We start from the raw sequence: 15,414 nt of genomic DNA, 5'->3' as shown, positions 1-15,414 counted from the left end.
CACATATACACATCAGCATATGCTCTGATACTTGTTCCAACTGGCTATTTGAACAAACAGAACACCTTACTATGTTTGCCAAAGAGGATTCAGGTTTTCATTCTTAGATCACTTTTTCTTGTTACTTTGCAAGGTCAAAACCATGACCGTTTTATTTCATTTATTTTTTTCGGTAGCATCTCATCAAGTGTTACCATGTTGTGAAATTATTTTCTTGTTTTGATGATGCGGAAAACATGCCACATAGGTCTGTGTATAACCTGTTAACCAGGGGAGGGCCAACCAGCAGACTCTTACTACAACCATGCCCGTGTCTGGTCGTGTGGAAGGGGAAGAAAGCCCAAAAGGTGGTAGTTTCAGATTAAAGTTCTATGGTAATACTTTTTCAAACACATTTTTAAAACGTACATAAGTGGTGATCAGTTGGCAATCTTTGCAGAAATATCAATTTAAGGCACAGCAGCGTTCACAGAGTGCTTTGATTTTCTGCTTTTAGTGATCAGCCTGACAACAGCCTCACTGTAGATGAATGAGCTTCTCTGCCAGGATCATGAGCATGAAGTGAGGCTAGCTTTGAAGCTGAGGAACAGTAAAAAAAAAAAAATACAGTTGCTCCTAATGACACTCTGTACCTGTAGAAACATGGACGTGTTCAGGGATGGGGGAGCACAGATCTTATATGGTGAGAGGATCCCTGAGTGTGCTAGTGCTGTGAGAAGAGGTTGAAGTTAGAGCTGACAGAAGGATACTTAGATAGCAAGTCATGTCTGAAGTTAATGAAGACACAGATATGTTTGTTTCAAAGGCTGTAAATGCAAGATCATTTGTTGTGGCGCCCCCTGCAGGGAAAGGCTGAAAGTAAATCAATTCTGTTTTTGTAAAGTTGATGGGATTGTCTTGAGTCCTCCATAATGTTGGATAAAACAGAGAGGAGTAGTCTAGTGTTGATCATGTTGTATTGCAGAGCCCAGCGTCATGATGTGAAGTTCCTCAAAGAGAATCATAGCAGCCCATTTATAGCCTGGACTGTAGATTCCTGGGATAGTAGTGAGGCCAAGACTGGTTTTCTGGGAGAACACTTTGAAAACAGTTGGGTCATCCAAGAGGGACCCAATTTTATATCAGTTAGACGCAGCTGGAATAAAAGGGGTCTGCAAGGTGTACAGGGGCTGTGGATGGTAAAAACAAAAGCCAGGGTGTTGATGAGTCCAAACATGACTGTTTGTTTTTTTTTAAAGCCTGAAACCTCTGTTAGCAAATCATGTCAAGGTTTTCATGCTCAGAATGAGTCATGTGAAACTTAGTGTTGTCTTGATAACATGCAAACAGCACAACAGTCTTTTAGGCCACCACTTCCTCTCCCAGGCTCAAAATGATTTTAAAAGTGTTTTCTATTCAATGTGTCCTCAAGGCCCTGCAAGCATCAGACCAATGAAAAACCTCACTGCCATCGCTGGCCGGGACATGTACATCCACTGCCGTGTTATTGGCTATCCCTACTACTCTATCAAATGGTACAAGGACTCCAACCTGCTGCCTTACAACCACCGGCAGCGGGCCTTCGAGAACGGCACGCTCAAACTCTTTGACGTGCAGAAGGACGTGGATGAAGGAGAGTACACGTGTAACGTGCTGGTGCAGCCGCAGCTGTCCACTCACCAGAGCGTCTATATTACTGTGAAAGGTAATGAAGCTAGTCTCATGTGTCACATGACTCAGCCTGAAGCAGGGCTTGAGAATGTGAAAATTGTGATTTTAAAGATCATACCAGGGCTGTGCAGACACTGTGTGATGCCCTGATATTTGCTGATGGTGCATTTGTGTGACTCATGAATACTGAGCCCATAATGCATTGCATGCATCACATTTACTAGATAAACAAATGCTTTACAGAAAATACACAGGTTTTTCCTGCATGCGAGGGAACTCCACACTCCACTGAAAGCAAAGCAAGTCTCCGTCATGCCAGCCGCCTCATCTGGGCTCATGTGAATATGCAGCAGCCAAGCTGAGGCACATTATGATAACCTCAGATGGCCCTCTTCCTTCGATGATGGTGCATAATTTGAAACATCAGATGGGCAAATCCCTCCCCTCCCTCTTTCTGGCGGGTCTCAGTGTGCTAACAAGTGTGCGAGGGGGAAATCACACAGCACAGTCAAAGCTGCGATTCCGCCTCGGCTAATTTGCCTCTCAGCTGCTTTGCATTCCAGCGCTGCTGAGAGGGAATCCCCAGGAGTCTATTATGCCTATTTTGTTGTGAATTAAATAAGCGCTGAAGTGCTGCTTATTCCAACAGTTTTTAAATCATTAATTTTGCAAAGCATCTGGTTCTCACGATGGCTGCAGTGTCCCCAGAGATCAAAAGAGAGATAATGTTGCATGCATGTTGTTTTGAATCCAGCTGCTCCACGTTGTGAGAGTCTATGAAATATTTCCTCCGCATTTCAGGTTACTGCTAAACCACAGCATGTGCTGACAAGGAGATAATGACACACATGTGGCTAATGTGTTGCTATGGGAGTGCTTCACGAATGTTCAAATGATTTGAAGCAACACTGGCTAAAGTTGCCATTTTAATTATAGAAGGTGTAAACCCCACATGCCTGAGGAGGGAGATTCATTTGCATTTCTTCTTTTCAGTTCCACCCACCATCCACCCCTTTGAGTTTCCACGGTTTTCCATCGGGCAGCGGGTGTTCATCCCCTGCGTGGTCATGTCTGGTGACCAACCCGTTTTCATCACCTGGCAGAAGGACGGCCGACCAATTCCAGCCAGCCTTGGAGTCACTATAGACAACATCGACTTTACCAGCTCCTTGCGTGTCTCTAACCTCACACTCATGCACAACGGAAACTACACCTGCATTGCCCGGAACCAGGCTGCTGCTGTGGAGCACCAGAGCGAACTCATTGTCCGAGGTGAAAGGGGGCTTAGGGGTGGGGGGATATGACAGGGTGGAGACGCAGCTTATAGGAGTAAAAGAGAAGAGGAAGCCCATTTTAGACCTCAAACACGTTTAATGCATGAACAATACAATCAAGTGTTTTCCCACAGTAGTGTGGCTTTATCCTAGTATGAGCCAAGGTCAGCGCCAGTCAGGAGCAAGATTTTTTATTTACTGTTTTCCTGTTGGTTATGGGCAAAGATGAAATTAAGCTTCTGTGTCTGCAGTTCCCCCCAAATTTGTGGTCCAGCCAAAGGACCAGGATGGAATCTATGGGAAATCAGTGACACTAAACTGCTCAGCTCAAGGTTACCCCGTTCCTACCATCCAGTGGGAGTATTCCAAAGGTAAACACTCAATTGTCAGACCCAAATTCAACACAGACACTTGTCTGTGGGTTAGTGAAAATGTTTTTTAAGTTTGCAAAACTCCCCAAACCAGTTGCATCTTTTTTTATTTTTCAAATTTTGCTATGTTTTGATGAATGGTTGAATGGTAGGGTGGGTAGGTATGGGAGAGAGTGAGTGATCAGATGGATGGATGGATGGATGGATGGACTGTAAAAATGCATGCAGGAACGGTGATGCTGGTGTCATGTACAGTATGTGGTGCTGACCTGCATTACGATTTTCTACTTTCACACCGTCTGCTGCCACAGGATCTAAATTACAAAAGCATGGCTGGGATCAGGTCACTGGGTTCTCTGGTCTAATACTGCTGTTTTCTCCCTTAGGAGCTGGGGTTCCTCAGTTCAAACCCATTGCTCTCAACTCGGGCTTTCGGATTGAGGTGCTGGTGAACGGCTCTCTGCTTATCAAGCATGTTCTGGAAGAGGACAGCGGCTTCTACCTGTGCAGAGTCAGCAACGATGTGGGGGCTGATGTCAGCAAGTCCATGTATCTGAACGTCAAAAGTAAGAATGCTCTGAAATCTTTGATTTTTTTTTCTCTTCAGGAGTAATTGCATTGGAAAGTTCATGGTGACCACAAAGTTTGTAGAACTCAAACTGGCTTGCTTTGCAACAGTGATACCACCAGAAGAGGCAGAAATGAAGCTCAAACAGAGCTTTCTGCACGGATGAATCCCACGAAAGCAGCACACACAGCTACTGCATTTATCTGCTGTGTCGCCGAGGACTTAGCTCCCCTCCATTAAGCCCCGAATGCTGCATACGCAGGAGCTGCCATGTGGAAAAGATGGGATCAAAAAGTGTTAGAGGGAGGAGCGGTTATTTTTATATATAATACAGATTTAAAACAGTCTGTCTTCATGCTCAAAACAATTATTGTCACACGTTGCTGTGTGCTGAGAACAAACCTTTCTCCAAAATGTTTGTCCAGAACCTTGTTTTCTGTAACTTTTCCAAACATTGAATTAGATCAAGAGGACTTCTGCATTTTTGTGACCTCACAGCACTTCTGTCTTCTGACAGATCCTTCAGCATTAACACAAAACTGCCTGACTCTGCTGTTACCTGAGTTTAAAGTTTTCAAAGTTTATGTTTTGTACAAGGAACAGGGAAGTCTGTTGTGTTTGAGTCCAAACATTTGACTGCATATGACAACTGGAGTGAGCATGTGTGACGTCACCCATAGAAAAGGCTTTATTTCCAGCTCCAACCAAATGTTGGAACCAGACGACGTCAGTAAGCAGTGATTGGTTCGAGTTGGTCTGAATGAAAATTTCTATGACAACCACTCTGGCAAATAAGGAGCGAGCTTGTTAGAAGACCACACCCATTCCATGGAAATCAGGCTCAGGGGAATCTGTCAAACGTTTTAAACGGGGATCAACCACCACCACGTCCTTTTACTGAGCTGTCTGATCATTTGAAAGACTTCAACTAAAGATAAAATATTGTTTAAAAAAAGAGGATTGTTAAGAACATGTTAAAAAGGAATCAGATCAGGAATGTTCATTCTGACAAATAGAATGGATGAATTAGATATCTATCTATAGATATCTATAGATAGATATCTATAGATATAGGGGTCCCTCAGTTCGGTTCTCTGATGCAGCCAACGGTTAAACCGACAAGTGTGTTCTGTGGACCATTACTTTCAAACAAACTGTAAATATTGGCCTCTTAAGTGTGTTGATGAGGCTGGTTGCTTCGAGAGTTCAAGGACTGGGAGGTTTCTGTATGTGTAGCCTATGTTCAGAAAAACTCAGCGAACTGTGACAGCTGTAGCACTAATGAAGCTCTCATGTGTAGCTGTTGCCCATCTTTGAGTGTTTTCTACTTTGACCTAAACTGCTTTTCTGCCAGTGATGCTACAGCTACTCTCTGGTTCTGGTGCAGCCCTGCTGTCTCATCAGAAGCAAATCTTTAAATTGGACACGTCTGTTAAAATTTAGCTTTATGAAAGTAGCAGTCTACCTGAATAAATGCCCTTTGGAAAGCTCTTATTTGGACAACAGTCAGGAAGAGACCCAGTCCATTGCTACAATAGTTACAATAGTTGCCAGAGAACAGAACATTCAGGAGAAAGAATGGAGGATCTCCTCGTTGAAGGGTTCCAACAGAAAGTGCTACGACTCAGACTTTAGTTTGTTACACTGTCTTTCTCCCTCCATAGAACCACACCTGAGTGAAGCTTATTTTGCTATGAGCGAGCATAAACAAAGATGCTGTTTTTATAGAGTTCATAGAGTTAAAAACAGAAAGAATCCAAAAATGGAGCAAATGTCAACAAACACACGGGAGTCATGAAAAACATGGGAGTTTTTTAAGATGATGGAGTTCTTCATTTTTACACTGGATCTCCTCGAAATGAAAACAGTGAAAGCAGAATCAGAAACATGAGAGCCAGCCTTTATGTCTGTTAGTGGTTGGGCCTGTGTTATAGGTTGGCAACCTGGGTTAACCAACCATGAATGTATTTGTCATACATGTGGTTTTAATATTTACACCTGGATTTAGAGTTTGGATTGGAGTTTTGTCAGTGCCATATGTTCTGGTCTTCAGCCCTTCATTTTGCCACATTTCAGGCTCTTTTTGTCTGAACTTTTGCTTTCTGTCATGCTTGAATTTAAAATAATATCTCCTGCAATTGACTCTTTAAACTGACAGTGTCTGCAGGTTCATTCTGCACTGACACCAGCACATACATCTCTGCCGAGCAACAGGATGCATTTAGCAGAACAAAGGGGTTTCTTTTGTGAAGTGCAATTATTTTATTACAAAGGTCAAAATGAAAATGGATCAGATGTCTTTGAACATAAATCTGAGCTCCAAATCACCTCTGAATATCTGGCAATAAACCGAAGAAGATGAATGCATGGCTATTTTCCTGAGCTTTTTCCATCTCTAGAGGACTCGTTCTCTGAGGCTCTGCATTTTGCTACTTTTGGGTTTCTTGACATCAAGCTAGAGTTGGTCTCAGCAGTGTGTCTGTGTTTCTCCCACAAAAACAAACAACATCCAAACTTTGTCAAAGATGGATGTGCATATAAAACTAAAGAATTTTGCCGATCACCACTAGCTGTTTGAGAAAGTCCACAACCTTTAGACACAAAACTAAACTGCTTGAAGTTTAAGTGGAATTCTGTTTATTTGAATTTATAACTGAAAAAAATCTATAAATCCTAAAGTAATAATTGGTGTTTTGAACAGTATGTTCCATACAGAACCAGATTCTAGCTAGAGACTTTCCTGCATCACAGAGACACTGATCATAGAGGGAGGACATGAACATTATGGGCCACAAATTCAGAATGTGAACTCTGATGCATTTTTGTTCGTCGTTTTAGGAACAACACTGCCTTTGTCTTTAGGGGAGCATGGATGAGGTGTCAGGAACAGCTGCAGAAGCTCATGTTTTCATATCTTCCTTTATTGATCCTCTGTCGGTCTTTCTGGGCTGTGTGCGTCTGCCTGCAGCCCCTCGGTGCATGCTCTGCTCACACAGCGTGCTGCTGTCATGGTGCCTGAGCCACACCTTGCCCCAGTCCCACTGCAAGTGTGCACATCAGACAATGAGCTCACGGACACTCAGAGCCCAGCCCTGTGCTCTGCAGGTACATCTGAGCCTGTGGTTTCACAACACTGCTGTTTTCATGTTACTCAGGCGTGAGCAACCGTTGCTACTTAAGAGGCTTAAGGGCAAATTAGGGAGGTGCAGGAGCGGGTGCATGCTGGCGTGCTTACGTGATGCGCCTCACTCTGCAGTATTGCGTGCCATTGGCTGTTTAAATGTGGCTTGATGTGTCAGTAAACATGCAGAAGAAAATCAATGAAGACGGTTGAAACAGATGATGCTGAATGTGTTAAGCAGCTGAGCAAACAAGACACACAAAGACATGTGTCACAAAAGGCTGAGCCTTTTAATGCACAGGCTCAGGTACAGAGCAGCCATTAGAACAGAAGAAAGGGCCAGATGGGTCCACATGGAGCAGGCCTCTGAAGGTTGAAGTCCCCAGGAAATGAAATGCAGCACTTGGGATGTTATACCTTGGTGCTTCCATTGTCGTGAGTGTATTTATGCAGGCTAATGTCTCATCATAATACAGCATGCATCATCAAGCAGGATGGCGGCACTAACAGCCAGCCCCACGTTTCTGTTTCCTCATATTTAATGGGTTTGTTTTCCGGCTGGACGCCGGCTGCAGGTACAGGCTTAAACAAATGCTTGCAATTCAGTTTGCAGTCAAGCATCCCTGCAGTTCCTCCAAAACAGGTGCGATTCACTCCGTTCATTAGCAATGCTCAGTGGATGCTATCAGAGTCTGTCAACAGCCACTCCATGTTTATCAGAGCCAATTAAGACCAATCAAGCCTGCTAAACATCATAAGGCCTGAAGACGATGATGAGGGCATAACGAGGCTTTGCTGAAGAGCAAAACAGCCCCCTGGTCACTGAACAGTCTTTCAGACAGCCATGAGGAGACCCCTCCTCTTTCTTTCATCTTGTTTATCGCGGGCGTGCAGCCTCTCGTGCTGATCTGCCCGCACTGCAGCCGCAGCTTCACCATACAGCTCTATGTCCAAGCAAATTGTGCAGCTAAGGGAATTATTTCAGTACATTGCAGGCAGCCAGTGAGCCAGTCATCTATGTGAAGTCCATGTGCCCCCCCCCCTCCCAACTCTGCCCCCCTTCCCCAATGCACCCACTCACAGTCTGCCTCCGGGGCAAGAGGCATCTCAGCTCATGTCCGCTCCTCTAGCAGCCGTAGTAATAGGAGGCCACGGTCGGGGCGGTTTAGACTGCCAATAATTTAGGAAAGACCACCCCCCCAAGCACACAATGCTCTTTGCATGCATGCTTCTAAAAAAGCAGATAACATGTCTAAAACCAAAAAGTGTCATTTTGGAACAGAGAGCAGAATGTTGGTCTCTGCAGCTCCACAGACGGAGGAAAACGCTGCCCTCCTCAGGCTCCAAGTGGAAATACAACTGTCAGTGTGATAGAAGGGGTTTTCCAAGTTTAGCAGCAGAAATATCAGTCCGGTGCTGGGAAAAAAAGGAAAAAGCAAAACCAGGTGTCACTGGGTCCATGTTATAGTGCTGTTATTGACAGTGAAGCTGATCCTGAACCTCTCTCATCCCATTCAGGCTCTCTGTGCTCCATCACACACCCATGTCCCATAAATCACCTCTGATTATCTGGTAATATTACACCACTGGGCTGATTTTATAGTCACAAACCAACTCCACCATATAACAAACATCACAAAAACAAATGTTGCCGTATTTTCTCTTATTTCTGCATTGCGACATTCATTGTGTGATTGTGTAATCATCATTCTCCAGTGAAATCAATGGCAGGTCCATTTTCTATTCCTGGCAGTTAAAAACAGCCCTTTCAGAGAGAGCAGAGGGGGGGGGTCCGATGCTGGTTGGCATGGTAACCTGGCCAGGTGAAAAGGAGCCTGGGAGGAGAGAGGGAGGATGGGAGGGAGCGATGAAGGTGGGGGTCTTTTGTCTCTGGGGAGTAGCCTATCAGCAGCCAGCCGATCACCCACAATCCCCTGCAGACTCAGGCGTATCATCACTGCCCTCTGGGTTGCTGTGGAGGAGCAGCTTCTCCTCTCTCCCACTTTAGACACATTGTGCTGTTACTGCAGACGACGGCAACGCTGCTTGCCGTCTTCCATACATCAATATCAGTCCCACTACGTTAACCGGAACATGCTGTTATGGTTGAAACGGTTAAGGAACATGCACACCTGTGCGTGGTTCCTCATTCATGCAGAACCTGGCTCATTTGGTTTTCTCCTTTTGTTTTCTCACCTTTCCTGTGGGGTCACTGTGGCTCCACTGAATATCAAGGAGCTGCTGGTGCACAAACACAGAACGCTCTGATGTGCTCTCTGGGTCTGTGTGGCGCACGAGTGTTTTCCGTCTGTGCTTTGGTGTTTTCATGTCAGGAACTGGTGGTGTAGGACCCAGTGTGCAGGAGAACGGGCTTGGTGGCAGAAAGCTTAACATTTAACAAATGAAAAACCTGACAATGAAGAACTGAAGACCAGAGACTCATACACATTGAGGGTGATTACCAAAATCATGTCATTTGAGGATGATTGACAACCTAAAACTAGAATGACTGACAGGGAAAATAGAACGTAACAAAAACCAAAGAAACATCACAAACATCTAAGTGCAGAATCCTCACATTTCAGACGTTAGCTGCTTTTAGTGCCCCTGAATAAAGCCTTTCATGTGGCTGCTGCACACATGGGATCTGATGATGAAGACAAAAGAGTGTCCTTTCTCTACAGAGTTAGGTGTGAGCGTGACAGCGGGTTGGGCTCATCAGCCGTGAATTTTCTGCAGGAGCTCAGTCAGCTGAAGGTCAGAGGTCACTGTGACAGAAACGCCCCTAATGTCTTCATTTCTGCAGTTGAATCAGTGCAACACCTGTGAGGGATGTAATGTGAAACAGGAGCCGCTTTGATCTGAAGAGATAATGTTCACACAAACCCCAAACATCCTTGTCTTTCAGCTCAATCCAGTTTACTTAAGTGTCACTTAACGAGGCCGTTTCAATGCACACAGCAAATATCCACTAAGTTCATTTGGTTTAGTTTGTTGTTTTTGCACATTTGAGGGAGTCAAGAAACCTAAAAGGCTTGTTCAAGGCCTCCACATACTGTCACTTAAAAATGTAGAACATAGTTTGGAGAATAAAATAAAGCCATCATCAATCAGAGCTCATTAATTATGTTTGTTAGAATCCCACCTAGATGATGTAGACTGTTTTAATAGTGGACTGTATGTATACTGCATGGCTTTTTTCCCCAGCAGATTATATTGGGGGGGGGGGGGGGGTCCTTTGTTATACTAAGGGACATAGTTTACATAGCAGAGATAACAAATACTTCTACATCAAAAATGATGAGGAAAATGTTCTCAGTAAATCCAAAAGATAAATGTGTTTGTGTGTGTGAGGCACATGTAATCATAAACCTGTATTAGAACATTAACCTACCGTGCAGTTATCATTTTTTGATAAATATGTTGTAGTTGTAAGAGAATGTTTATATTTATAACTAGGTTTTTTCATTTGTAAAGAAAATGTGTGCATTTGGGAGAAAAAAGCAAATTCAGAATTATTTTGTGCATTTATGAATGTAAAACTACGAAGCCCTTGACCTGACATGGGTAAAAAAAAACAAAAAAACAATGCAGGGCCCCAACCGAGAAGGTCGCCCACAGCCCCAGACGAGCAGCCCACCACCCCCCAGGAGTTCCGGGCATCCCCCGCCCCAACCCCAGGTACGAGCCAGGACCCCCCAAGGGAGTCCCGCCCCACACTCCAGGCAGCCACCCACCCGGCCCACGGTTGGTCCAGGGAGGAGCAAGGCAGGGGCCAGCCGCCCCCGCCCAGGAGGGGGAGCGCCACGGGGAGAAAGGGGGGCCCACCAGGGGTGTTGTTAACTTGGCCCGACCAGGCTCGGCCACAGTTGGAGACTTGGCGGGGCCCAGCACCCAGGGGCAAGGACCCAAACCCACCCCCCAGGGACACGGACACCCCCGGCCCAGGTGTAATGTGACACCCCCCCCCCGTGCAGAGAGAGCACCGCCGGGCCAGGAAACCGGCACCCAGGGGACACGGCCGCCGTTGCCAAGGACCGCGTACCCCCCACCAGGGAGGGGGTAGGGGACAGGTGGTCCTAGGTCCCACCTTCCTTGCAAATGTGTGTGCGTGTGTTTATGTTGGAATGTATATTTTGAGGGGGGAGGGGTGTGTGTACTAAGGGGGGTGCAGTTAAAATTGGCGGGTAGGGCACTGAGGGGACATCTCCTGATTACTCACAGTGATGTCCCCTCACCCTCCCCACCAAGGGGCCCTAAATGTCTAAGGTGCGGTTAAAATTGGCGGGTAGGATGCACCGTGCTTGCCGCGCTCCCATACCGCTCTCCGTCTGCCGACCTGCCAGGGAACTGGATGCCGGCATGACAAACAAACAAGCTATTCCCGGCCGCGGGCGAGCTTTGTCCGGCCACGGAGCTCTCATGCTTGAGCCGCTGCGGGATGGGGTGTTGTAATTTAGGGTCAAACAGGAATAATAATAATCAGGACGTGTCTTTTATGTGTCTTCTAACTACTCGTTAGCAGTCATTTTACCTGAGAAGGCTACAGGCTTTGTACGTTACCCATCATGCATCACACATATCCCATAATGCATCTCAACCAATCAATGTGTCACTGTGACTGAGGTGCATTCAAATACAACAGGATAAATGTATAACAGAATATTAAATGTATAAGCAGCAAGCCAGTCCTGTTTATGAATTACATCACGTGAATTATTGTTTCGTGGGAACGATTGATTTTTGTCAGGTCACGGGCGCCGTACAAAACAGTGCAGCACCAAAAACATATTCTGTCTTCAGATACAGTCTTCCAGTGTTCCTACAAGCCCACACAAACTCAGATCCACAGACAGAATTCAACTCAGAACTTTAACGTGTAGCAAAAACCTGGAATCTCCTGTGAGAATCAGAAACTGTCTTCTTTCTTTGACGTGTTCTAATCTTATGCTTCATCTTCAACTAGAAACTAGCTTTTGTTGTATTTAGTTGTATTAAGTTTTAATTAGATGGTTAGGAGGAACAAAACAATCTTCTCCTTCTTTTTCTGCGCTTTATTTTAATAATAATAATAATAATAATAATAATAATAATAATAATAATAACAATAATGGATTAAATTTATCTTTGCTTTTCCAGATGTTCATAGTTCTTCCAATGTGTCCATTATTCATTCATACTTGGTGATGGTAACTACTGCTGTAGCCACAGCTGTCCTGGGGCAGAATGACAGAGGCGTGGCTGCCAGTTAGCGCCTACGGTCCCTCTGACCATCACCGGGACATTCATACACATTCACACACCAGTGGAGCTGCACTGGAGGCAAGAAGTCTCTTGCCCAAGGACACAACGACAGCTGGTGGGGGGAGCGGGGGATCGAGCCACTGACCCTTCAGTCAATGGACAACCTGCTCAAGCACCTGAGCGCTGCCGCCCCATTTTAACTGTGTCATATTTGTTTGAAATGCGCAAAAAAACTCAAATGATTATAGAATCAATTTGTGATTTTTTTAAATTTAGCCCTGCTTCTGTCACCGGATGAGCATAAACCTGCTGTCATCAGCTGACCTTTACTGTAGGCTGCTCTGCTGAAACAAAAACCCGAAACTTCAACAATTATCTACAGTGAGACAGAGTCTCTCAGATTTCTCTCTGCTACCTGAATCTAATGCCCTTCTTTGTGGTCCCCCAGTCCCCGCCATGATCACGTCGTACCCAAACACCACACTGGCCACGCAGGGAGAGGAGAAGAAGATGAGCTGCACCGCCCACGGAGAGAAGCCCATCATGGTGCGCTGGGAGAAGGAGGAGCGCATCATCAACCCTGAGACCAGTCGCTATGTGGTTTCTGTCAAGGAGGCGGGCGATGAAGTGGTCTCCACCCTGCAGGTAAGAGGACATTTGAACCTCTGTGGCCCCTCCTGTTGGAACACATTTGGGACAGATCACAGCGTGCTTGTAAAAGCATCACTGAGCTGATCCATGAAAGGGTTTTTTCACTCACTAGCTTGCTATACAATTTGTTTAATCCCCCATTTAAAAATTCTGATTTTAAACCATTGCTTATATTTTTTCAGGCATTAGAACCGTTGCCCTTTTTTTTTCAAAGTGAGAATTCTGAGAATTCATGAAAGTTCCTCCTTTTGTTCAACTCAGATTACATTATGTGATGTGTAGATTTTTAAATAATACATCAAGCCAGTTCTCCACTAACAGCCTAAATCTGAACATGCACAAAACATGCTGGAGTTCAGAATCCACACAGTTTTGACCTGAAAAAAACTGTCCTTCTACCTCTGCCAGATTATGCCCACAGTGAGGGAGGACTCCGGCTTCTTTTCCTGCCACGCCATCAACTCGTACGGTGAAGACAGAGGAATCATCCAGCTTACAGTTCAAGGTAGGGCAACAGCTAAACAAACGTTCCTCATGTGCAGCAAAGCTGACAGATCTGTAACCGTCCGTTGAACGGCTTTGCGTTTAAAAGAGCCGCCAGATCCTCCAGAGGTGGAAATCCGAGAGGTGAAGGACAGAACCATTGCTCTGCGCTGGACCATGGGTTTTGATGGCAACAGCCCGATCACAGGCTTTGACATCGAGAGCAAAAACAAATCAGGTACAGGGGAGCTCCTTTAGATCCAAACCAGAGTGCCTGAAGAGAGGAGGTGCATGATGGGACGCCTGCATTCTTTTGTTGTCATTTGAAAAAGATCTTGGTAAACATTTCTTTTTCTTTCCTCAGCCTCCTGGGAGACAGCTCAGAAGACCAAAGATGTTTCCCCTCAGCTCAACCAGGCCACCATCATCGACCTGCACCCCTCCTCCACCTACAACATTCGCATGTTTGCCAAGAATCTCATCGGCAAGAGCGAAGCCAGCAACGAGCTCACCATCACCACAGACGAAGCAGGTGAGACCAGCAGGCGGTTCGTCTCTGCCGAGGGTTCAATCCCCGTCAGGACTGAGCCAGAGCACAGCCGAGCTCTCTGCTGCATTATTAAACACAGCCCTGATGATAAAAGCAGAACTGTTCAATTAAAAGTAAATGTCACTCTGTAAGGCTGGACCCCCATACCCCCCCCCCCCACACACACACCACCACCACCACTACCCAGCAGTCCCATCTTCCAAACACACTCTACCCATAATTCCACAGACTGTGATAACAGGAAAAAACTCACTCTTAGGAAGAACAGAAAAACTATTTTTGTCTTTCTTTTCTGATCAATTTTGTTTCCAATGACAGTTTTTGTTTTTTCGATAACGGAGAAACTTTATCAGAGATGTTCTACAAAAAACGCAATGTTCAGAGCAAATCAGCTTATGAGCATCAGTGGTTTGGACAGTCATGGTTTAAAAATATAAACACCACAACCAACCATAAAAATGTCTACCTGATGTCACTATGAAATGTAATATATCACAGAATCTCAGTGTTATTTGTTGTTTTTTTGAATCATTTACCTGAAAAAATGCTCATAATTATGATGAGGATAAAGAAACATGATCCTTCTGTTCTTCCTTGTGGCCCCCGCAGGGACTGTGCCCCACACAGACATTTGAAATGAGTGTTTTGAATCTGTGATGAGATGCATGTGTTGTTGATTTGATCTCAGCTCCTGACGGACCTCCTCAGGACGTCCAGCTGGAAGCTCTCTCCTCTCAGAGCCTCCGAGTCACATGGAGGGTAAGTGGAGGTTTCCTCTGTGTTTTTGGGGACAGGAGGCTGCTGTTGTCATGAGTAACTGTCAAGCTCAAAACAGAAAAGATGATTCCTGGTGTCTAAATGAGCTCCAACTTTTGTTCCACCTATGAGTGTTTGCAGACGGCTTAGCCACACACACGTCAACATCTCCCATAGAGGGATGTCAGAGATGTTAAAACACTGAATTCATGCATTGAATTCATCAAATTTACATTAGAAAGCTGTTTAGAAACAGCAGGTGTGCTTGCAGATGAACAGCTGTGTCCTTGAAACAAACAACTGTCCTGTGTGCTGGGGTGTATATATGGGGTGATACAATAGGTTGGTTCAAAAGTAGCTTCTAAAATGTGATGCATTCATATTGAAACCTAAACTCTCCAGTGACCTCTGAGGAGCTGGTGAAACATCCTCTGCTGTCATAACTTTCCTGTGTGATTTCTGTTCTAGCCGCCCAAGAAACACCTCCAAAACGGAGCCATTAAAGGATACCAGGTGGGCTACAGGGAGTTCAGCTCTGGTGGAAATTACCAGTTTAGTGTGATCAGTGTGGAAACCACGGGGGACAATGCAGAGAGCCTGGTCCTAGATAACCTAAAGAAGTTCACCCAGTACGGCGTGGTGGTGCAGGCCAGTAACAGCGCCGGGACAGGGCCGTCGTCCACTGAGGTGGCTGCTACCACGCTAGAGGACGGTGAGTCGAATGTCTCGCTCTTCTCAGAGTTCAC

The 15,414-nt window shown here is 45.3% G+C and overlaps 1 protein-coding gene across 3 annotated transcripts in view; it reads left to right on the top strand.

The window, feature by feature from the left end:
* LOC101158128 (cell adhesion molecule DSCAM) overlaps window positions 1-15,414 on the top strand; it is an 87,295-nt gene that overhangs the window by 61,475 nt on the left and 10,406 nt on the right. For all 3 annotated transcript variants that reach the window (XM_023962194.2, XM_023962195.2, XM_023962193.2), the window contains exons 8-17: window positions 1,412-1,684; window positions 2,644-2,922; window positions 3,176-3,295; window positions 3,682-3,861; window positions 12,677-12,873; window positions 13,288-13,384; window positions 13,472-13,600; window positions 13,727-13,894; window positions 14,601-14,671; window positions 15,137-15,380. In XM_023962194.2, the coding sequence (XP_023817962.1) occupies window positions 1,412-1,684; window positions 2,644-2,922; window positions 3,176-3,295; window positions 3,682-3,861; window positions 12,677-12,873; window positions 13,288-13,384; window positions 13,472-13,600; window positions 13,727-13,894; window positions 14,601-14,671; window positions 15,137-15,380 (1,758 nt within the window). The remainder of the gene's footprint in view (window positions 1-1,411; window positions 1,685-2,643; window positions 2,923-3,175; window positions 3,296-3,681; window positions 3,862-12,676; window positions 12,874-13,287; window positions 13,385-13,471; window positions 13,601-13,726; window positions 13,895-14,600; window positions 14,672-15,136; window positions 15,381-15,414) is intronic.

The sequence above is a fragment of the Oryzias latipes genome, chromosome 14 (genome assembly GCF_053564925.1).
Source record: "Oryzias latipes strain Hd-rR chromosome 14, Olatipes_Hd-rR_3.1".
Lineage (NCBI taxonomy): Eukaryota > Metazoa > Chordata > Actinopteri > Beloniformes > Adrianichthyidae > Oryzias > Oryzias latipes.
This window is presented reverse-complemented; position numbering and strand designations above follow the sequence as displayed.